This window comes from Triplophysa rosa, unplaced genomic scaffold, assembly GCF_024868665.1.
Source record: "Triplophysa rosa unplaced genomic scaffold, Trosa_1v2 scaffold113_ERROPOS166647, whole genome shotgun sequence".
Taxonomy (NCBI): domain Eukaryota; kingdom Metazoa; phylum Chordata; class Actinopteri; order Cypriniformes; family Nemacheilidae; genus Triplophysa; species Triplophysa rosa.
The window spans coordinates 74423-97986 of NW_026634065.1; the positions used below are offsets into that span (position 1 = coordinate 74423).

At 36.7% G+C, this 23564-nt stretch overlaps 2 protein-coding genes and 1 long non-coding RNA gene across 5 annotated transcripts in view; 1 reads left to right on the plus strand and 2 right to left on the minus strand.

The window, feature by feature from the left end:
* The window catches only part of si:ch211-212k18.13 (ubiquitin carboxyl-terminal hydrolase 47), a 33049-nt gene extending 25298 nt beyond the window's left edge, over positions 1–7751 (plus strand). Inside the window, exon 14 of one of the 3 annotated variants that reach the window (XM_057326606.1) lies at positions 7157–7751. In XM_057326606.1, the coding sequence (XP_057182589.1) occupies positions 7157–7612 (456 nt within the window). In that variant the 3' untranslated portion in view covers positions 7613–7751. Of the gene's footprint in view, positions 1–5018; positions 5128–7156 lie in introns of those variants that run through there. The other 2 variants (XM_057326609.1, XM_057326610.1) reach the window with 2 other exon arrangements.
* Positions 5431–6584, minus strand: LOC130549398 (uncharacterized). The gene is made up of 3 exons (XR_008962178.1): positions 6147–6584; positions 5680–5772; positions 5431–5534 (listed from the first exon to the last, which is right to left on the minus strand). It is a non-coding gene; the product is annotated as an uncharacterized LOC130549398 (long non-coding RNA).
* Positions 7752–12237: 4486 nt separating the features above from the next.
* On the minus strand, positions 12238–21830 carry LOC130549400 (zinc-binding protein A33-like). The gene is made up of 7 exons (XM_057326614.1): positions 21405–21830; positions 20148–20683; positions 19973–20062; positions 19593–19799; positions 19376–19514; positions 19211–19246; positions 12238–13725 (listed from the first exon to the last, which is right to left on the minus strand). Exons 2-7 carry the CDS (start codon positions 20679–20681, stop codon positions 13178–13180), a joined length of 1554 nt encoding a protein of 517 aa, XP_057182597.1. The 5' UTR covers positions 20682–20683; positions 21405–21830; the 3' UTR covers positions 12238–13177.
* Between the last annotated feature and the right edge of the window lie 1734 nt (positions 21831–23564).

Consider the following 23564-nt stretch of genomic DNA (forward strand, 5'->3'; position numbering starts at 1 on the left):
TTAAACGCTCTGTACAGTAATCATAATGAAAACAGGTCACATCAAAACAAAATGGCACTCGCACAAATGCTCCCAAATATATTTTGAGGTTGTGGTGGTTTTTCTTGACATATTATTGACTTTTCGTATATTCTAAATATATTACTGAGTTTTCTTATATAAAATAGTTTTCTTATATAAAGAATACATTTAAAGGAAGTTATAGAGTTCATATACTTCTTGTAACAAGGGCTATGGGCCTCATGTATGAGTTTGAACACTTGAACACCTGCGTACACACCAAATATCTTATCAAATTACGACAGGAACTGCACGTATGCCACACACACTTTTGTAGAGAAGTTTAATTAAGAACGCTGGCTTGTTTATCATTATCACACTAAACCACGAGTTCATTTTTAATAAAACCAAGGTTAAATCATGTATCGTCCGAAAGCCCCCGGAAAGGTGTCAAGATAAAAAGCACTTGATATACGTATGTGTTATTGCACATGATATACGTATGTGTTATTGCACATGATATACGTATGTGTTATTGAGACGTCCGAAAGCCCCCGTAAAGGTGTCAAGATAAAGAGCACATGATATACGTATGTGTTATTGAGAGCGCTCCCTACAATTAAATCTTAATATGGTAGGCCGGAGATCTTAATATGGTAGGCCGGAAATATAACTGTAGCAAGTGCAGGATGAAATATAACTGTAACGAGGCATAAGGGGATGGACAAACAAAAATAAGTGATGTCATGTAAAAACTGGTTGGTAGAAGATGAGGTCAGGTAAAACATGATTGGTTTGAGCTGTGATGACGATTTGAGAACAGTGTATAAAAGATGGAGTCAGAAGTGTAATTGTTAGGCATCTACAGATGAACTCTGTGTGTCTCACTTTGCTTGCTCGAGCAAATAAAGATTGAAACCTCTTGAAACCTGGCTCTCTGGTCTTCGTGAATTCTTTCAACATTGGCTGATCGACTTTTCGGCACGACATATTGGTGACAACCCGACGTGATCCAGGTTAGAGGGCAGGAGGCTGACGATCATGATGGGTAAGCCACACAAGCTGACCGCACAAAAAAGGGCCCTAAAAACAGGTGAGCATATTTGCTTTATAAGTATAAAATCTATGTGATCTACTGCAGGTAAAACCTAAGTCGTTGGTCCTCGTAAGCCTCTCCTAAATTGAACAAAATTTAAAATTAATAAGTATCGCACTAAGTTTGCTGAAATTTGTAGAGATCCAGGTTTTTGAGGTATGTTTTGTGTTTTGTGTGAAAGTGTTTGAAGAGTGAATGAATACGTGCCGCGGAGCCAAGGGGCCGAGCGTAGATATCGAAGCGATATAAATCCCGTTAGGAACGGGTCACATTGCAGGCAGTGTGCCACGACAGTGGGTCGTGTTGCGCCATGAGGGCAGGAAAATCCTGTTCAAGGAGAATAGGTCACGTTGAAGGGACGTTGCCACGGAGAGCCGTGTAGAGGCTGGATGCAGCCTAAATCCTGTTTAGGTAAACAGGTCACGTAGGATGAATGTGTTGTAAAATATTCTAATTTTGTTGTGTGTTGTAATATTCGCAAAAGTGGTCTGAGAAGTGAGGAAGGGAGAGGAAGTCTCAGCCGGTGAGATTTTTTCTCTGGAGAAAAAAGGTGGGGGTTTGAAGCCTCAGCGTGTAAGTGAACCTAATAAAAGTGATTTATTTGACGCGAGAAGAGGCCTTGAGAGTGTGTGTGATAAGAATGGGAGAGACCAGAATGCTGATGTGAAAAATAAACTGTGTTGAGAAGTAAAAAGTAAAAAATATTGCTGTTTGCGTTAAAGAAAAAAAGTGAAGAAAATTGCTGTATGTGTTTTGTGAATTTCTTTTTCATGATATAGAAGTTTTAAAAATGCATGGCTGAAGCTGAATCCTCTCAACAAAACAATCGGCGTGTGATCTGGATGAGCGTGGAGTAGCCGGGTATGAAGAGAGAGAGAGAGTAGAGAAGAGAGAGAGAAAGGAACGGAGGAAAGAGGATGGGAAGAATGAGGAGGAGGAAAAGAGAGAGATTCAGTCTTCAAGGAGCATGCGTTTTAAAACTTCTATATCATGAAAAAGAAATTCACAAAACACATACAGCAATTTTCTTCACTTTTTTTCTTTAACGCAAACAGCAATATTTTTTACTTTTTACTTCTCAACACAGTTTATTTTTCACATCAGCATTCTGGTCTCTCCCATTCTTATCACACACACTCTCAAGGCCTCTTCTCGCGTCAAATAAATCACTTTTATTTTCTTAGGTTTACTTACACGCTGAGGCTTCAAACCCCCACCTTTTTTCTCCAGAGACAAAATCTTACCGGCTGAGACTTCCTCTCCCTTCCTCACTTCTCAGACCACTTTTGCGAATATTACAACACACAACAAAATTAGAATATATTACAACACATTCACTCTACGTGACCTGTTTATCTTAAACAGGATTTAGGCTGCATCCAGCCCCTACATGGCTCCTCCGTGGCACGCCCCTTATGACGTGACCTATTCTCCTTGAACAGGATTTTCCTGCCCTCTTGGCGCAACACGACCCACTGTCGTGATACACTGTCTGCAATGTGACCTGTTCCTAACAGGATTTTTATATCACTTAGATATCTACGTTCAGTCCCTTGACCTCACGGCACGTATTCATTCACTCTTCAAACACTTTCACACAAAACACAAAACATAAAACACAAAACATAAAACATACCTCAAAAACCTGGATCTCTGCAAATTTCAGCAAACTTAGTGCAATACCTATCATCAATTTTAAATTTTTGTTCAATTTAGGAGAGGCTTACGAGGACCAACGACATTCAGGGTTTACCTTTAGCAGACCGCACAAAACTTTCTATAAAGCAAATATGCTCACCTGTTTTTAGGGCCCTTTTTTGTGCGGTCAGCTTGTCTGGCTTACCCATCATGATCGTCAGCCTCCTGCCCTCTAACCTGGATCACGTCGGAAGGTCACCATTATGTCGTGGCGAAAAGTCGATCAGCCAATGTAGAAAGAATTCACGAAGACCAGAGAGCCAGGTTTCAAGAGGTTTCAATCTTTATATGCTCGAGCAAGCAAAGTGAGACATACAGAGTTCATCTGTAGATGCCCAACAATTACACTTCTGACTCCATCTTTTATACACTGTTCTCAAGTCATTATCACAGTTTAAACCAATCATATTTACCTAACATCTTCTCCCAATCAGGTTCTACATGACATCACTTATTTTTATTAGTCCATCCCCTTATGCCTCGTTACAGTTATATTTCATCCTGCACTTGCTACAGTTATATTTCCGGCCTACCATATTAAGATCTCCGGCCTACCATATTAGGATTTAATTGTAGGGAGCGCTCTCAATAACACATACGTATATCATGTGCTTTTTATCTTGACACCTTTCCGGGGGCTTTCGGACGTCTCAATAACACATACGTATATCATGTGCAATAACACATACGTATATCATGTTGCAATAACACATACGTATATCAAGTGCTTTTTATCTTGACACCTTTCCAGGGGCTTTCGGACGATACATGATTTAACCTTGGTTTTATTAAAAATGAACTCATGGTTTAGTGTGATAATGATAAACAACCCAGCGTTCTTAACCAAACCTCTCTACAAAAGTGTGTGTGGTGTACGTGCAGTTCCTGTCGTAATTTGATAAGATATTTGGTGTGTACGCAGGTGTTCAAGTGTTCAAACTCATACATGAGGCCCATAGCCCTTGTTACAAGAAGTATATGAACTCTATAACTTCCTTTAAATGTATTCTTTATATAAGAAAACTATTTTATATAAGAAAACTCAGTAATATATTTAGAATATACGAAAAGTCAATAATATGTCAAGAAAAACCACCACAACCTCAAAATATATTTGGGAGCATTTGTGCGAGTGCCATTTTGTTTTGATGTGACCTGTTTTCATTATGATTACTGTACAGAGCGTTTAATATAACAGCACACAGTATGCGTGTGCTGCGCTACAGTGATCGGTGTACATCAGGGATAGGATTAGAATCATGCAGCAATAATCAGGGGAGTCGTTATCTGGCAAGGAGTCCAAATTCGGCACAACACATGCCAGGCGGTGTGTCAAATTCTCCTACCCATCAGATTTTCCTACCGCAGGGCAAAATTTAGGTTACAATCTAAACCACATCGACAAAATAAACAGGTAGGATGATTTTACATCGTAAACACCCTGTCAGATTTTCCTACCAGCATAAAAGAAACATGTAGGATTAATTAACAGCACAATACCCTTTCAAATTGTACTACCAGTGCTAAATAAATATGTAGAATGATTTAACAACGAAAATACACAATCAGATTCCCGTAGCAGTATAAAACAAACAAGTAGGATGAATTTATAGCGCAAAAAAATACATAACATTGATGTACGCATGCCTGGATAATCTGACGGGTAGGATGACATTTCAGGAAAGCGGCGCTGCTTCCGTCGTTTGGCCGTTTAGACGGACGTGTTAGGCCGTTCGCGCTCGTCTCGCGTTTAGGACTGTCCTGATGAACTGTTTTACATAACATACATCTATTTCACAATAAATGACACAAATTAACCTGTTCAAAAAGTTCCTGCATGATCAGTGAATGTATTTTTGTGAGTTGTTCTGTAAAAGTGCTAACTGTTATAAAGCAAAATCCTCCTCCTTTGGCATATTGTGAACATTTTATAGCTATATTGCCTATATAAATATGAGGCTGATACATTTAAAGGGAATCAGGGCAGTACTAAATAAAATGTAACTATTTTTACAACTACCATTGTATTCACACAACTGTAATTATCATATTAGCTGGTTAGATTAAATATAGGCCTACCCTGTATGATAATACTGAACCCCATTTTAGAACAAACATGGCATGTGGATAAAGAGATGTGACTTTTACTGTAAACATACACAATAAATAAATTTAGACTGTGTTTATTAACATATTATGAGATAGATCTTCTCTGCATTTTCAGATTGACAAATCTGTGCTCTCTGTCATGACTGATGAGCAAATGGCAAAGTATATTAATTCATATGGGGATCGACTGGCTGTCTACTCCTTCTGTCAACAGACAGCGGCCTCTTCTGATAAAGAATCTGTGTTACAGAAACTGAGAGAAAAAACTGAAGCAAGGAAACTGGGATCAAAGTCAGCTAAAACTTTGCAGGGTAAAGCATGTGTCTTCCCTGATGAGAAGAATGTAATGGCATGACACAAAACATTTTCTGCAGAAAAAACACAAGAAAAATTGAAATTGGATGGCTTCACTTCGGACGTAATGGATACCAACAAGTGAGGACCAGTAATGGTGGTGGCACTAGACACATGGCGGTTCAAAAAAAGACAACTGTTTCACAAATCATGGAAATGGGAAAGAACCTTTTTTTCCCAAATGGGGAGTCACCAAAAGGTCCAGAAGAAGATTTCACTTTTCAAGTTTGTGATTTCAAAAGAATCACAAAATCTTGAAAATATTTTCTTTTGTGTTCTGTGGAAGGAGGAAAATCATACAGTTTTAAAATGACAAGAGGGTGAATAAATGATGACAGAATTTTCATTTTTAGCGTGAACTATCACTTTAACCACATAAAAAATTAGCAATATTTATCATAATATTAATTATGGCTACTTACAAAGCAGAGTTTGAAAAAATCTGAGGGCTTGTCTCCAAGAAGAACAGGGATGCAACGAAGAACTGTAGTGTGTTGAAGAGTCACCAGAGATTCCTAATACATATAAAATGAGATCACATGTTGTGTTCGCTAATACCTCCTCAAATCTGCCTTTGTACAGGGTTCCACAAAATCGCATAACTCACACTGAAAAACGTTACCTCCTTTACGACATTTGTTTTCACAGAATCTGATGCGTGATGAGTGGATAAATGCACCTTTACAGCACTGAACGACTTAAATGTGCACAAACAGTCTTTGTATAAACACGGCACTGGTGATACACGAGTGTAGTTTCCATGTTTTAATCTGTAATGCTTCATTAAATGCACTCTTTTGCCTGTGGAATATGAACAGTACTTGCACGGCCAAGGGGATGCCATTTTTTCTAGAATACATTAATAGTTGCTGTTTTGTGAGATAATTACCTCAGACTGATGTTTCTGATGTCTGATGCTGACAGAAATATTTCGTCGCGGTTGAAAGTGGCGCCGCACGAGCCTGCGTGTCAGCATCTGCACGAGGTTGACGTCCGACGACCGTTGAGTTTCTTCTCATGTTTCAGCCTGAATCCCGCCTGTGCGTATTGACCCCTAGAGGCAAATACGGTACTGCAGAGGCGACAATTTAATGTTTGTGTTATATAGTCTTAAAAGCAGAATTCGTAGTAAATTCGTGCTGACGTGAAATCTACTTAAATAATATTTTAACAACCATTACATAAAGTCAAATGACAAATTACATAAGTATAACAAATGCTTTTAAGACTTTTTATGTTCTATTTTCACTTATTTAAAAAACATACCACACATTCTTAATTTAAATCAAACCATTTATACCTCATATTGTATCAACGCTAATTATTAACACAATATTTTGTGTTTAGTTACGTTTAAATAACATTTGGAAACCTCTACTCTCTTAAGACACTTATCAGTTAGCAGAACAAAATGGCACTCATTCAAATTGCATTAATTCAACTAGGGATATTTAAGTAACTAAGACTTTTAACCCAAATAGTACCCGTTACTTAATCTACATTATTAATCTCAACAAGCAGTTGCACATTAAGTAGAAGTCAACTAAAAAAATAATTAGCACATTCATTACAATTTACAGTGTTATCCTTTTATTCAACTACTCATTGTTAACTCCAATGTACCTTTGTTAACAGAAACTACAAAAAAATCGTTAACTGAAAAAAACATAATGGGGAAATTTGAAACTAAACTAAAATACTCCACATTTTTATCCACAATAGTGTAATTGTTTAATTTGTAATTTGCCTAATTATATATAAATGTGCTATTTTAGAGTGACACAACAGAAAATGTTGTTTAGATTGAACAGTATGAGGCTGTAATTTTTTTAACTTAACTAATTATTTGAAAAATGTAAAGAAATCTTGAAATAATCGTTGTAAATGGTCTTTTTCTAGATGGGTAGTGAAATTCCTTCACCACCAGATGTGCCACATGCAAGAAACCACCTTTCTCATCCAATGTCATCTGGAAACATAGAAAATCCAAAAGATGTGCATGCTTTTATACACAGGGTAAAGGTTGTAGAAGATCTTTTAGCTGTGTTCGTGGATAGCAACATAATTAAATCAACTCTGAAAATGGACTTTGTGAATGAGAGTGCTGTAGATGATGCTGGAGTGTCCAGAGAAGTTTATACTGCATTCTGGGATCAGTTCCTCGAACAGTGTGAAGGGGAAGATGAACGGATTCCTAGACTGAGGCCAGACTTCTCTGAAGTTGAATGGGAAGCAGTAGGAAGGATATGGGTAAAAGGATTACTTGACCTCGGTGTACTACCAATTAGACTTTCCAGTGCTTTCATTTTAGCATGCATGCATGGAATTGACTCGCGGTCAGCGACGATGTCCTGATGTCCTCTTTCCACAACTACCTTTCTGTGACTGAACGATCTGCTGTTGCAAAGGATCCTCAAGGCACACTGGAGGAATGTGATGAAGAGGATTTGCTTGACCTCTTCACAAGAATGGGCTCTCACTGCATCCCTCCGAAAAACAACATGGAATGAGTCTCTTTGCGATATGTCGTGCGTGTCTTAACCATAGCATAAAAAGAACTGTGTTTCTATTATGAAGGCGTCGTCACACACATTTTCTGCTCTGATATCCATTAGGGTTGCCGAGGTGAACGAAAAATCTTCAGAACGCAAAAATGTTTGCATAACGAGAACGCAAAGTATTTCAGAACGCATGTTTTGCTAAAACGCAATGAAGTGTGTTATACGAGGTGGACGCAATACACACTTCCTTATAGAAAGTACAATATCTACTGGTCAACATATTCTCCACCTCAGTCAAAGCTGTAAAGACAGATTCTTACTTAAGTAAAAGTACAGAAGTACGTGCTTTTAAAAGTACTCAAGTATTAAAAGTAAATTTCCTTTATGTCAGTTGTGCATGTTTTATTGTCGTATACCTTATGCTCTGAAGCAACCTACTGAATACACTGAGTAGCTCACAGTATCAGTTGTATTAAAGGAGTAGTTCACTTCAAATTTGCCCCATTGACTTTCCATAGTTTTTTATTCCTACTATGGAAAGTCAATGGGGGAAAATTTTGCAGTGAGCAACTCCTTTAAGAGCTTTATATGTTTAGCACATATATGTTTAGTTAGATATAATCCTGTATGATCATTTAGCCTAATTATCCTCATTAGCCCCCTAGGCCATATGTATTTATGAGCAGTGTTCTTTTATTTTGTATATTCCCTTTACCAGTTTTAGCAGCAATTTACAAGTAAGTAGTAAGGTTCTTGTAAATAGTAAAGTGTAGAAGCCATGTGTTTGTTGGATTTATTACCATTTGTATTACCATAATTTAACTACAAACATAAACTATAGCTAGTATAATGAAACTATGGTATTTTTAGTTGCTGTGGTTTTACTAAAGATTATTAATTGGAGTATGGTTCCTATATAATCAAGCAAGGATTAACAGAAAATATATATTAACGTGTTTTAACACAACTTGTGCGTGAAGATACGGTAAAATGCTGCTGCATCCAAGCCAGAGGGCGCTCCGTGCAGAAACTCCAAATACGCACTGCAGAAGAAGACCATAACATACGTAGTGTAGATGCTAAGGACATGTATGCAGATGTGGTTGGTTGAAGATACCAATTGTCGGCAGGCAGTGAAGGGGTTTAACAAGACTTTAATATTACAAAACACGACAAACAAAAACCCACAGTGGGGAACAAAACACGATAATGAATGGAAGACAGAAGCCATAAACTGCCTAAACTACAAGGACTAAACACCACACGTGCAAACTACAAAGATCATCTGTATAACTAAGACACGCCCAAAGTACACTGCGTTCCAAATTATTATGCAAATTGGATTTAAGTGTCGTAAACATTTAATTTTATATGTTCAATTAAACTTATGGATGGTATTGTGTCTCGGTGCTCTTTGGATCACTGAAATCAATCTCAGACACCTGTGATAAGTATTTGCCAGGTGAGCCCAATTAAAGGAAAACTACTTAAGAAGGACGTTCCACATTATTAAGCAGGCCACAGGTTTCAAGCAATATGGGAAAGAAAAAGGATCTGTCTGCTGCCGAAAAGCGTCAAATAGTGCAATGTCTTGGACAAGGTATGAAAACATTAGATATTTCACGAAAACTTAAGCGAGATCATCGTACTGTGAAGAGATTTGTGGCTGATTCAGAGCACAGAAGGGTTCGTGCAGATAAAGGCAGAATGAGGAAGGTTTCTTCCAGACAAATTCATCGGATTAAGAGAGCAGCTGCAAAAATGCCATTGCAAAGCAGCAAACAGGTATTTGAAGCTGCTGGTGCCTCGGGAGTCCCGAAAACCTCAAGGTGTAGGATCCTCCAGATGCTTGCAGTTGTGCATAAACCTACTATTCGGCCACCCCTAACCAATGCTCACAAGCAGAAACGGTTGCAGTGGGCCCACACATACATGAAGACTAATTTTCAAACAGTCTTGTTTACTGATGAGTGCCGTGCAACCCTGGATGGTCCAGATGGATGGAGTAGTGGATGGTTGGTGGATGGCCACCATGTCCCAACAAGGCTGCGACGTCAGCAAGGAGGTGGCGGAGTCATGTTTTGGGCTGGAATCATGGGGAGACAGCTGGTGGGCCCCTTTAGGGTCCCTGAAGGTGTGAAAATGAACTCTGCAAGGTATGTAGAGTTTCTGACTGAGCACTTTCTTCCATGGTACAAAAAGAAGAACCATGCCTTCCGTAGCAAAATCATCTTCATGCATGACAATGCACCATCTCATGCTGCAAAGAATACCTCTGTGTCATTGGCTGCTATGGGCATAAAAGGAGAGAAACTCATGGTGTGGCCACCATCCTCCCCTGACCTCAACCCTATTGAGAACCTTTGGAGCATCCTCAAGCGAAAGATCTATGATGGTGGGAGGCAGTTAGCATCAAAACAGCAGCTCTGGGAGGCTATTCTGACATCCTGCAAAGAAATTCAATCAGAAACTATCCAAAAACTCACAAGTTCAATGGATGCAAGAATTGTGAAGGTGATATCAAAGAAGGGGTCCTATGTTAACATGTAACTTGCCCTGTTAGGATGTTTTTGATTGAAATAGCTTTTGATTTCAGTAAATATGACCTCCTAATGCTGCAAATTCAACAAATGACCATTTTCAGTTTTTTACAACCTATGAAATGTTTTCAAACTCTGTTGTGCATAATAATTTGGAACAGTGCATTTTGAGTTTTTCATTTTTTAAATAAATACTGTTGTCAGTGGGAGGTTTGTTCAATAAAATTCCAAATGTACCCTAACTGTTGATTACTTGAAAATTATACTGACTGTCATTTGCATCGACAAATTAGGAAAACCAGAGAAAGATATCATTTGCATAATAATTTGGAACGCAGTGTACAGCACTAGGCACGGGGGTAGTACACAGACAAGAACCATATACATACAATGACCGAACACAGGACAAAGAAACAAGAGGGTATATATAGGTAAGACAAACAAGGGATAATGACACGGGGCAGGTGTGGGTAATTAAACACTCAGGGGAAGATGACAAGGAAACAAGAGGAATGGGGCCAATGACAAGACACTGGAGAGAATGTATATTATTGTCAAACAGACAACAATATGTTTCTCTCCACACATAACCTAAGGACTCTGCCCCGATCCCACCACACGACTAGAATTTCATAAACAAGACGGTGGGACCGTGACACATGTTTTTATCACCGATCCTCAAGTCTCATCAGGTATTTTTATGATAATAAAGTATATTTATAATGATCATGTTTGACGGGTGTTGCTTTTTCAAATGCACGTTATAAACGTCTCAATCTCGCACTGCTTTTAGATCGAGCAGCATTTATACTGATCCCAGAGCCATGCTTCACGGACAAGCTACGCATCAATAAAATAAACAATACCTTGCATTATCGCAGCCAGCTCGGTTTCAGCATGATTTGGTGGTAACATAGCACATGTCTATTCCTATATATAGAAAATGGTAAATTTGTGGATACTGTGGTTTTACTGCAAATGCCATCCCTGCAGAAAAAAAACAATGAATTTTTTAATTAGAATAAGATTTTTAAATTAAATTCCTCTTTGTAGTGTGTTTTGGGTTTTATTCCAATAGGATTTACCATCCCACCAATAGAATCCATCACATACAAGTAGACAACACGTATCCATAGTACAATTCCCATTATAACCATTAAATCCATTACATTTTATGTTGTATTTTGGGCAGGGTTCTATTGTTTTTATTTCAACAGGAATACTTCAAACTATAGTTACTTCAGTAAAAACATCATTCATTTTCCAAATCGCTTTAAATGATATAACAGCAGATCAGAAGTTAACACGCACGCGTAGCTCAAGGTGTATGTGATGCTTATTTACCGTTTAGCCTTTATGCCGATCATTTTCATGACAATGTTTCTACAATCTTTGACTGATCGTAACCCACGGATGATTACACCACACTTTAACATGTGCCTTTTTCGTCTTTTATTGTTCTATTTGCCTTTTAGAGTGCTATCAACAGTGTAGCAGCGCCTACGTTTACATTAGTTTAGCGGGGAAGATCCCAGAGTTACCAGATTTGCGTTATAAAAATCTGCCAAATGGCCATTCAAAGCTTGCCGGAAAACCGCAAGCTTAGAAAAACTGAAATATTGGCAACAGTAAAAGGTCCTGACAGATCGCAAGCCAGATAAATTGCGCACACAGATAACCCCACTGCATAGAAACCATTTTCTACTTTTGGACCTTTTTATAAATGTAGTGGAGTAAAAAGTATGATATTTGTCTTTCAAATGTAGTGAAGTTAAAGTACAAGTACTCAGAAAAAATAATACTTAAGTAAAGTACAGATCCTCAAAAAGTGTACTTAAATACAGTACTCAGGTAAATTAGTACCTGTCCACCTCTGTTTAAGATAAATGTTTTTTAAATGTATATAGTATAATTTACTGTTTATTATTTGTTTTTCAGAAATCTTCTGTAACATTTCATGTGGAACAATATTCAGTTCAGCTGTGAAAATGTGCACTATACACCCATCTTTATTGTACATTTCGTTTACATTATTGGAGACACAGTTGGAGTTAGTCTACCTAGTCCTAGAGTATTTATTTCCTTAGAGTACATAGCAGCGCTCTATTAGCAGTGTTCCCCAGTGTTTATGGACTTGTTTGGGGGGATGATTACATTATGCCATGTTTTTGCACTTTGTTGTTTGTTTAGGAAATGTTTTCAAATTAAGCTTAAAATAGAGACAGTGTATTTGTCAAACAGTGTGATCAACTTGTATCAGTCCAAGCATAAAGTGCTGGAACTTGATGGAACAATATTTTTTTACTTACAAGAAATTATTAATACGGTCAGAAACTGTAAGTCGTAAAGATACAAACCAGAATAAGTGATCTGTGATCCATTTTGGTTTTGGCTCTAGGTTCACTTTTAAGCAATCATCCTAAGAAAGTTAGTAAATTAAAACCACATTAATAATTATATTCTTAAGTCAGGAGCTGTTTCCAAATCATCTACATTATCTGTAAAAAACACAGTAACTTAGTAGCAACCATTGACAATCAAATTGCTGTAAAAACACAATAATTAACCTCCAGCTATTGATGAGTAACTTACTGTAATAAACAAGCACAGTTACTAACTGGCAGCCATTTACAAGTAACTTACTGTAATAAAAACACAGTAATTTACTGGCAGCCGTTGACAAGTAACTTACTGTAATAAACAATCACAGTTACTAACTGCCAGCCATTGACAAGTAACTTACTGTAATAAACAATCACAGTTACTAACTGGCAGCCATTGACAAGTAACTTACTGTAATAAAAAAAACACAGTACAGGACTGCCAGTAAATTACTGTAATTTTCACAATATATTTCTTACAGTGTAGTTCAACTTGTTTTATTCTATAGAGTCAACAGATGTAATGATGATGGGCTGTAAATTTTGCCCTTCCTCATATTCTCCAGGACTGAAATATGGATAGAGTTTTTCAGCAAATGTCTGCCCTGTAAAAGAATAGATGTGATACCTGGCTTCAACATCATAAAATGAGATCAGACCCCCTTCAAAATCTACGAACACTCCTATTTTCACTGGTTTCTCTTTTAAGATGAGAGGGACAGGGATGACATCATTTGCTGCATACTCATTACTCTTCCTCAGCCATACCGTCCAATATCCATTTTCAGGGCTAAGGCCAATATCCCCTTTCCTGTTTACAGATTCTGTTGCCACACCCACATCCCATTCTGTCTTCCCGCTTATGTCAACCTCAAAATAAAAGTTTTGTAAGGAAAATCCATCCTTTCCCAAGATACATGAGCAATAGTCAAACTGTTTTGGGTTTTCAGGAATATGCCGTGATTTTCCTGCATTCCAAACCTTTTTCCCATCATCAGACAACATGAGTTCAGGATAAGCTGTGTCGGGATCAAACGTCACATCCACTGAAAAATTATGTAGAGTGAATATAAACGTTTGCCATGTTTAAAATGGTCTTCCTGTTCAAAATTATTTCAAAGTAAACAAGGTAGGCTACATAAGCAGGTATTTCTAAGGATTTAATTAGCCTATTTTACAATATTTTACATTCAAGCATTTTCCTTATCTCATTTCTAACCCCTTTTCCTATATGCATGTTTGTAAACTGCACTTTTATTCAGGTGTGCTACCTTTAGAACTGTATTAAAGGGATAGTTCACCCAAAAAATAATAATTCTGTCATCATTTACTTACCCTCAAATTGTTTCAAACCTGTATAAATTGTTTTGCTCTGCTAAACACAAAGGAAGATATTATTATAACCTTTATTTAACCAGAAGAAACTCTGAGATTACAAATCTCTTTTGCAGGAGTGTCCTGGCCAAAATGGGCAGCAATACATCAGTTTCAACACAAAATAATACAAACACAAACAGACTAAAGACACTTAAAAACAGTTACATATTAAGTCAATTTCCATTTGAGTATTTAAAATGATCCAAAGACAGCAAATTATGTAATTTCAATTTTGATTGCAGAAGATTCCAGTCAGTCGGAGCAGCATACATAAAAGCCTTTTACCCAATTCAGAGCGAACAAAAGGAACAGATAGAGTATACAATTTTGTGAGCGAAGGTAGTATTTCTCAACAGTTTTCTGTTTTATAAGACAGCAAAGATATAAGGGCAACATCCCCAAAATGGCTTTATAAATTATTAAGTACCGGTGCATTTTTCTTCTGATAGACAGAGAAGACCAACCTACTCTGTTGTACAATACACAGTGATGAGTTGAGGGTTTACAATCTGATATAAATCTTAAAGCACCATGATAAACAGCATCTAGAGAGGAAAGAAGACATGATGGTGCGAACTGATACACTACGTCACCATAATCAAGCACGGGTAGAAAAGTAGTAGTAATCGATTTCTTTCGTACATTAAATGAAAAACAGAACTTGTTCCTAAAATAAAACCCAAGCATAATTTTCTATTTTTTCTTCAGTTGAGTGAAGTGAGAACTAAAAGATAGTACATCGTCCACAATAATGCCAAGATATTTGTACTCTTTTACTAGTTTGATTGCGGTATCTTGCAGGGTCTGAAGAGAGTTAACATTTTTATCAGATTAATTTTTTTTGAACCTGAGAAAAACATATACTTAGTTTTATCAACATTCAGAACAAGTTTCAGATCGTAAATCCGTGATTGGATGACATCAAAGGCTGACTGGAGCTTATAAAGTGCTTGTTGTCCAGAAGAGGCACTACAATACATGACAGAGTCATCTGCATAGAAATGAAAGTTGGCATCCTGAATGTCGTGATCAAGACTGTTTATATAAATGGTAAATAAAAGGGGACCCAGCACAGATCCTTGGGGAACACCTTTGGCAATCACCAATGAATCAGATAGTTTACCCTCAGTTTGTACACACTGGGTTCTTCCACTTAGTTAAAAACCCATAGTTTTTAAACCAGAGAATAACACCACTTGATAAACCAACACTCTTCAATCTATACAGCAATATTTCATGATCCACTGTGTCAAAAGCCTTCGATAAATCAATAAAAAGAGAAGCACAAAAATCACCATTATCAATCGAGCCAACAATATCATTTAGAACTTTCAATGCAGCTGTTATAGTACTATGTTTTTTTCGAAACCCAGATTGATTAATGGACAGCACTTTATATGCGTACAAATAACATGTTAACTGTTCACTGATAAGACTTTCTAAGATCTTTGAGATTGGTCTATAATTATCTAACAACAAACAACAAACAACAAAAGCTGATTTCCAGATTTCCGGAATGACACCAGTATTTAATGAAAGATTAAAAACATAAATCAGAGGAGATGTAAGGAAGTCTGCTGCTAAGTTCAAATAAACAGATTCCACACAATCAGGGCTTGGTGATTTGTTTATGTCAACTGATTTGAGTGCTTTATAAACATCAGAATTCTTAATTTGTTTAAATCTAAATTCATCCTTTGTTAAACTAGTTTCAGTGTTAATAAAATCTGAGTCAGAACTTGCCAAAATTTTTTATTCAAATAAAAACCCGGAGGCAACAAAATGCTTATTAAAACAATTAAGCATTTGTTCTTTACCAGTTAAGATAGTGGAATACATGAAGGAAAGCTAGAGATGTTTTTACTACCCGTTATCATGTTTATGTTTTGCCAAAATTTCTTGGGATTATTGCATTAAGGGTAGAGTTTACAATAAAATAATCATCTTTAGCCTTTCTAATAGCGACTGCACATTTATTCCGAAGCTGCCTAAAATAAATCCAGTCAGATTGTCTAGCTTTTGCCCAAGCAACATCACGCTCACGAATGAGAGCAGATAGGGCTTCAGAAAACCAGGGATTATCCCTGCCTATAACACAGATTTTTTTATGAGGTAAATGCAGAGGTGGACGAAGTACACAACTTCCTTACTTGAGTGAAAGTACAGATACTACTGGTCAAATATTACTCCACTACAAGTAAAAGTTGTAAAGACAGATTCTTACTTAAGTAAAAGTACAGAAGTACGTGCTTTTAAACGTACTTAAGTATTAAAAGTAAATTTCCTTTATGTCAGTTGTGCATTGTTTTATTGTCGTATACCTTATGCCTCTGAAGCAACCTACTGAACACACTGAGTAGCTCACAGTATCAATTGTATTAAAGGATTAGTTCACTTCAAAATTTGCCCCCATTGACTTTCCATAGTAGTTTTTATTCCTACTATGGAAAGTCAATGGGGGAAAATTTTGCAGTGAGCAACTCCTTTAAGAGCTTTATATGTTTAGCACATATATGTTTAGTTTAGATATAATCCTGTATGATCATTTAGCCTAATTATCCTCATTAGCCCCCTAGGCCTATGTATTTATGAGCAGTGTTCTTTTATTTTGTATATTCCCTTAACCAGTTTTAGCAGCAATTTACCAGTAAGTAATAAGGTTCTTGTAAATAGTAAAGTGTAGAAGCCATGTGTTTGTTGGATTTATTACCATTTGTATTACCATAATTTAACTACAAACATACTGTAAACTATAGCTAGTATAATGAACTATGTTCATTATATGTTTAGTTGCTGTGGTTTTACTAAAGATTATTAATTGGAGTATGGTTCCCATATATAGAAAATGGTAAATATGTTGATACTGTGGTTTTACTGCAAATACCATCCCTGCTGAAAAAACAATTAATTTTTTAATTAGAATGAGATTTTTAAATTAAATTCCTCTTTGTAGTGTGTTTTGGGTTTTATTCCAATAGGATTTACCATCCCACCAATAGAATCCATCACATACAACTAGACAACAAGTATCCATAGTACAAGTCCCATTATAACCATTAAATCCATTACATGTTATGTTGTATTTTGGTCAGGGTTCTATTGTTTTTATTTCAACAGGAATACTTCAACTAGTTACTTCAGTAAAAACATCATTCATTCTCCAAATCGCTTTAAATTACATAGCAGCAGATCAGAAGTTAACACGCACGTGTAGCTCAAGGTGTATGTGATGCTTATTTACCGTTTAGCCGTTATGCCGATCATTTTCATGACAATGTTTCTACGCTCATTGACTGATCGTAACCCACACATGATTACACTACACTTTAACATGTGCCTTTTTCGTCTTTTAATGTTCTATTTGTCTTTTTAGAGCACTATCAATGGTGTAGCAGCGCCTACGTTTACATTAGTTTAGCGGGGAAGATCCCAGAGTTGCCAGATTTCCGTTAAAAAACTGCCAAATGGCCATTCAAAGCTTGCCGGAAAACGGCGAGCATAGAAAAACTGAAATACTTGGCAACAGTAAAAGGTCCTGGCAGATCGCAAGCCAGATAAATTGCGCACACAGGAAAACCCGCTGCATAGAAACCATTTTCTACTTTTTGACCTTTTTATAAATGTAGTGGAGTAAAAAGTATGATATTTGTCTTTCAAATGTAGTAAAGTTAAAGTACAAGTACTCAGAAAAAATAATACTCAAGTAAAGTACAGATACTCAAAAAGTGTACTTAAGTACAGTACTCAGGTAAATTTACTTCGTTACTGTCCACCTCTGGGTAAATGCCTATTGATGATCGATAAAAGACCATCATAGAAATATTTCCAGGCAGACTCAACATCAGGGATAAGAAAGATCCTATCCCAGTTGTAATGTGCTACGTCAAAAAGAAAGCCTTGTTCATTGAAATGTCTCAGACAACGTCTAGTAATCATACGTGGTTTATGCTTAGGTAATTTGGTATCTCTGACTATGGCAACAACACAGTGATCACTGACATTGTTAGCATATACAAAAGCTGAAGAGTACTTGTGGGGAGCATTACTAAAAATGAGATCAATTAATGTGGACTTATTACTATCCTTCAAGTTAGGTCTAGTAGGTGACTCAACTAACTGAAAGAGATTGAGAGTATTACAGATTGCTTTAAAACCATCAGATGCCGACTGCAGCCAATTCACATTAAAATCACCCAGAAGAACCAGCTCTTTGTAATTCAAGGAAGTCACCGAATGCATCAGAGAGGAAATGGCATCATTACTAGCTGATGGAGGTCTGTAGCAGCCAACTACTGTAAGATGTAAGGTCTTGGAAACAATCAGATTTAAAGATAATAATTCATATTTTTTAACTACTGACTCAGAAAGTAACACAGTAACTTCAAATCTATCTAACATAAACTGCTACCCCCCTCCCCTTTTGGGTCTGTCAGCCCTGTAAACAGTAACTATCAATACCTATGGCTTTATCTAAAACCGTTTTATTAAGCCATGTTTCAGATATTACTATGATGTCAGCACTGGTATTTTTGCCCAGATACGCACTAAGTCTAACTTGGGAAGCAGGCTTCTCACATTCATATGAAGAAAACCCAGACCTGATCTGGATGTAAGATTGGCAGGAACTTTGAAAGTCGAAGCAGTATCATTATAAGAACCAGGATTTGGTAAAACATTTCCTGATAACAATAACATAAGAATTATGAAACTCCGTCGCCTTACTGTTTCATTTACAATTCTAGCAGATGAGTTTGAACAAGTGAAATGGTTAAAAATGCTAGAAGAATGTCAGTAACCAAACAGATCGTATCCCCTATTGACTCCCTTAGTATTTATTTTCACTACTATGGCAATAAATGCGGGATTAGATCTGTTTGGTTACCGACATTTCTCCAAATATCTTCCTTGGTGTTTAGTTGAACAAAGAAAGTTATGCAGGTTTGGAACAACATGGGGGTGAGTAAATGATGACAGAAGTTTCATTTTTGGGTGAACTATCCACTGAACTAAACTATTGAGGGTTTGAGCCATATGAACATATTTTAATGCTTTAATACAGTATATAATATATAATGATTTGTTTTCTAAATGTTCTTATTTCTTCTCAAAAATTTATGCTTTTAAATGTTTGTACTAATGTTGTTCTTTACATACCTGCAAAACGTTGTATACTCCGCAGCTCTCTGGAAACTTAGACAGAGAAAAAACAGAAGAAAACATTTTTTTAATTAGTTTAAAAACAACAACAAAAAATGGTCTGGTGTGAGTGCATGGTGGTACTGTTTAATTGATTAGAATTAGATGAATAAACATTCTTACCAGTTTCTCTCATTTTCTCATGTAGTCTATTCTGAAGCTGTGATATGGCCTTTCTTAGATTAGCTCCATGTTCGTGAACACTGGTTCTTATGTTTGATGAGCGACTGTTACATAAGGTGTCACGCTGGAGGTTAATCATCTAAAATAAGTGAATTAGACTGTTAATGTGCATGTTTGGATTCGATGTATCGCTTGGACAGGCGAGAAGGACACAAACCTGTATAAAATCCAAAGGATGCTCCAGTTTAGTCTTTCTTCTTTTAAGTTCCATGATCTCTTGTTCCAGCTCACCGATGAGCTCTTCGGCTCGCCTCTCTGTTTGTGTCTCTTTTTCTTCCATTTCTTTCCCAAGTTCTGCACTGCACCTCTCAAAAATGTCCCTGAAAAACCTGGTGTTCTCTTCAGTCTCTTTCTCCGTGGCTCGCTGGTACAGGTTTTGATAAGAAAAGCTCATAAACTGGAACAACTTGAACATATTGCCACAGCACAATCTAAAAACCTTGTGGAATTTTAAGTAGTACTTTTAACAAACCTATAGAGAACCATAAAACATTTCTCCAACAATAAAAAAATAAATTTTGGTACAATACTACTTACCTTATTAAACCTTGTAGAATGTTTAATTTCTTTAATTTTTCGCATCCTGTCCTGAATTTTCCACTCTACTTTAGTCTTCATCACTAAGTTCTGTGGATAAAAAGAAATGTTTTAATAATTTAAAACATTTAGGAATTAAAAAATAAGGTCAACAAATGAGTAGTCTAAATATTACCAAACTCTCCTCTTCCATGTGAATTGTATTATGAGCCTTGTGGTCATTTTCTGTACAGAACCTACATACAGCTATTTCATCATCTTTGCAGTACAGTTCCAGAGGTCTTTCATGTTTCCTGCAAATATAATCATCAAGATTCTCTACAGGATCGATCAGTTTGTGCTTCATGAGTTTCTCTGCAGTTTTATGCGGCTCCAAGTGACTCTCACAGAAAGAGATTCCACAATGTAAACACGACTTGATAGCAATCCACTTCCTCTTTGGGCAACTATCACAGGTTACCTCAGTCTTCTCCTGGATTCTTTTTCTTTTGATGCTCTCTGCGATTTCTTTAATTGTTGTATTAATTTTGAAATTTGTTTTCAAATCCAATACCACCCCACATAGTGGGCACCTTGAGTATGGACTGGTGTCTCTGTGCCTTCTAATGCAGGCTATGCAAAAGTTGTGTCCACAAGAAATAGTTACAGGATCAGTGAACACGCCCAAACAAATTGAACACATGAGCTGCTCTTCAGCACAGGAAGCCATGTCTAAAATCATACAAACACATTCCTCAGATTTAATATACACATAAATGATGAATTACAAAATTAACTCGTAACAAAAAAACCCCGTCAAATTATGATTATTGATACCTACAAAAAGTATTCACACCCTCTATCTGAACAAGAAGGGTGTACGTTTAATTAAAATACAGGCAAATCCTGAGACTTAGGAAAATAAATTCCAATGACCCCAAGCTCCTAGTCAAAGACATAAGAATGGCTTTAACATATATATACTGTATATAGTGACAACCTCCCCCCCCCCCAACACACACATAATATTATTAAAATACAATTTGATGGCAGACAAGAAACATTTAAATTATAGACATTGCACATCCTCAGTGCTTGCCATGCAGGAGTGGAAAATGAGTCATATTTGCCTTTGGAATATCAGACAAACCTGTTCAACCAGTTTGTTTTTTTAAGAACAAAAGTCAGTCAAATCAGAGGATTGCTCACATAAAGCCATTTATATTTTATAAAATAAACAAACAAACTGATTATTACCATTACCATAGTTTAAGTAAAAATAGCATGTTTAGAATATGGTTATTGACAATATTGAATATTTTATATGTATGAAGATTGTCAGCTCTTTGTTGGAACCAAGAGTCCTTAAAAATTTACTCTCGCATCTTAAATCTGAAACATCAATGATAAGCTTGTCTATTCTCTCTCCCTCTCTTTCGCCAGATTTACTTACCAGATGATCCAACGATTATTTTGGTGCTTTTAGTTGCAAAAGTCGTCCAGTGGAAAAGTTCAATCGAAACTCGGTCGGCGGGGCCAGAGAATTAAAGAAATTCACAAATAAATGCAGATCTGTTAGAAACAAAAAATCCAAATGTAATTTGCAAGTAAAACATATAGACTATAGTGGCCTAATATTTTCATGTCACGACTCTGCCTGGCTGGCACTTGTGGATTTTAAAACATCTATAGCGTATAAGACATATGCTGCATCCTGATTCTCCCACTGTGCCCTATAAAAGTAGCCTAAACGATGTTCTGCCACTGTGACCCGGTTATCCGTCCTAGCCTAGGTGCTTCTCTTCTCATCGATGTTTCCTGTCATCGTGTCTAGCTCCTCCCCCTTAATATACTGTAGCGAGGACGAAAAAAAGATAAGCGAGGACGGAGGAATCGAACTTGAAATGGAATAGAAGAACAGAAATAGATTAGTCATCTTTGTTATTTCTGTTCAAATTTTTAAAAATCTCCTTGTACTTCTTAGCCTACTTGTGACACACACACACACACACGTACACATATCTATACACGTCACATATATGGAACCTCAAGTATGCGCACAATAGCCTACATCAATACATCCGTTTACTTTTGTTTCAGTGTTTATTGTTTTCTTGACAAAGATTCAGTGTTCGAATTGTGTCAAGGCTCTTGGGGGGTCCCCTAACCAGTCTTCAGAAAAACAAACATACGGAGCTGCCAGTACAAGCATCAATCACATGATAGTTTGGATCATTTTAGTAATTTGACCAAAAGCCGCTTTTACCGTAATGCGCAGTACTTGCGCACATAACAAAACCGAGTGAGGGCTATAGTTTGACTGTCGTTTTCGAAGTCGCGGCTGGCTTGACCGCAGTAGCCTAACCGCCAGGTTTGGAGAGGCGAAGCAGGTAAGATGCATATTTATTTATATAACAATATTAATATGTGTAAGTTCTAGTTACATTTTTTAATGTATTAATATTGACCACATTTGGCAGCAGACCGGTAATCATTTAACGGTAATCTTTAAAATGTTTATCTTAAAAAGTAGGCCTCGGTTGATGGTAACGTTAATGTGTATTATTTTCTTTTTGCGTGATTTTAACCAAGTCCTACTTTATAACTTAGTTTTGTGGTTTTAGTGCGTTCTATTGCATTTTAAGAGTTGCAAACCCCCCTAAAAGCCACCTTAGTCAAAAATGAAATGATCATGTTGTGTAACGTTAACATTAAACACTTTCCACACATAGTAACGTTAACTGTTAACTTATAACGTTACTTTACTCAAATAATTTTGCTTCAAAATCTGGTACAAATTAAATGAAAGTAAATGGAGGAGCCTGATAAAAAAATGCTCGTTTAACATACACAAAAAGAAGTCTGACGGATTTTGAGGGTTTTGCATCCGACCTCTTCATTCTATTACTGAGTAACTTATCTAAAGTTACCTAACTTACTTGCCAAATTAGCCGTTGACGAATAGTAGACATTTTTAGACTTTATTGACAATTTCTGACAAATATAAATTGGCCTAAAAGTTAAAATATGCCGTTACTGAGGCGATGGATTAAAGTTGAGTTAATTACAACGCCTGCATAGTGACATTCTTAAAAACGTATTAAACTCCAATGTAAGTATAGCTTTCAGATATAGTCACAAAGATGATATGTTTAAATCAAGTGTGGTATGTACATTCAAGCCCGGTTTCTGTATAAGCAGAATCAGCGGAGCCACATGTGCTTGCATCTTCATATTTCGTCATATAACCGCGTCGTCATGATCTCCGTAATATTTCGTCAGTTTTCATATAGGATTCATTTTGGAATACGTTACAGTATGGAAAAACGTGAAAGTACTGATTCTGCTCGGAGTGGAACGACATTTTTTTTTTCGTTTTAAAGGCATACTTCACCCAAAAATGAAAATCCTGTCATAATTTACTCACCTTCGAGTTTTTCCAACTGTGTATACATTTCTTTGTTCTGATGAACACGGAGAAAGATATTTAGAAGAATGCTTATAACCAAACAGACCTCAACACCCATTGACTACCATAGTAGGAAAAAAACAATGGTAGTCAAAAGTGCCCCAGAACTGTTTGCTGACCTACATTCTTCAAAATGTCTTTTGT

Bases quoted from the DNA above. Each gene is read 5' to 3' on its own strand.
- LOC130549400 (XM_057326614.1), bottom strand. From the start codon at position 20,681: ATGGCTTCCTGTGCTGAAGAGCAGCTCATGTGTTCAATTTGTTTGGGC. The intron at 20,063-20,147 runs GTAATATTTAGA...TTTTATCCACAG, and splicing joins ACATGGAAGAGGAGAGTTTG to AACTTAGTGATGAAGACTAA. The intron at 19,515-19,592 runs GTTTGTGTCCTT...CACTTATTTTAG, and splicing joins ATCCTTTGGATTTTATACAG to ATGATTAACCTCCAGCGTGA.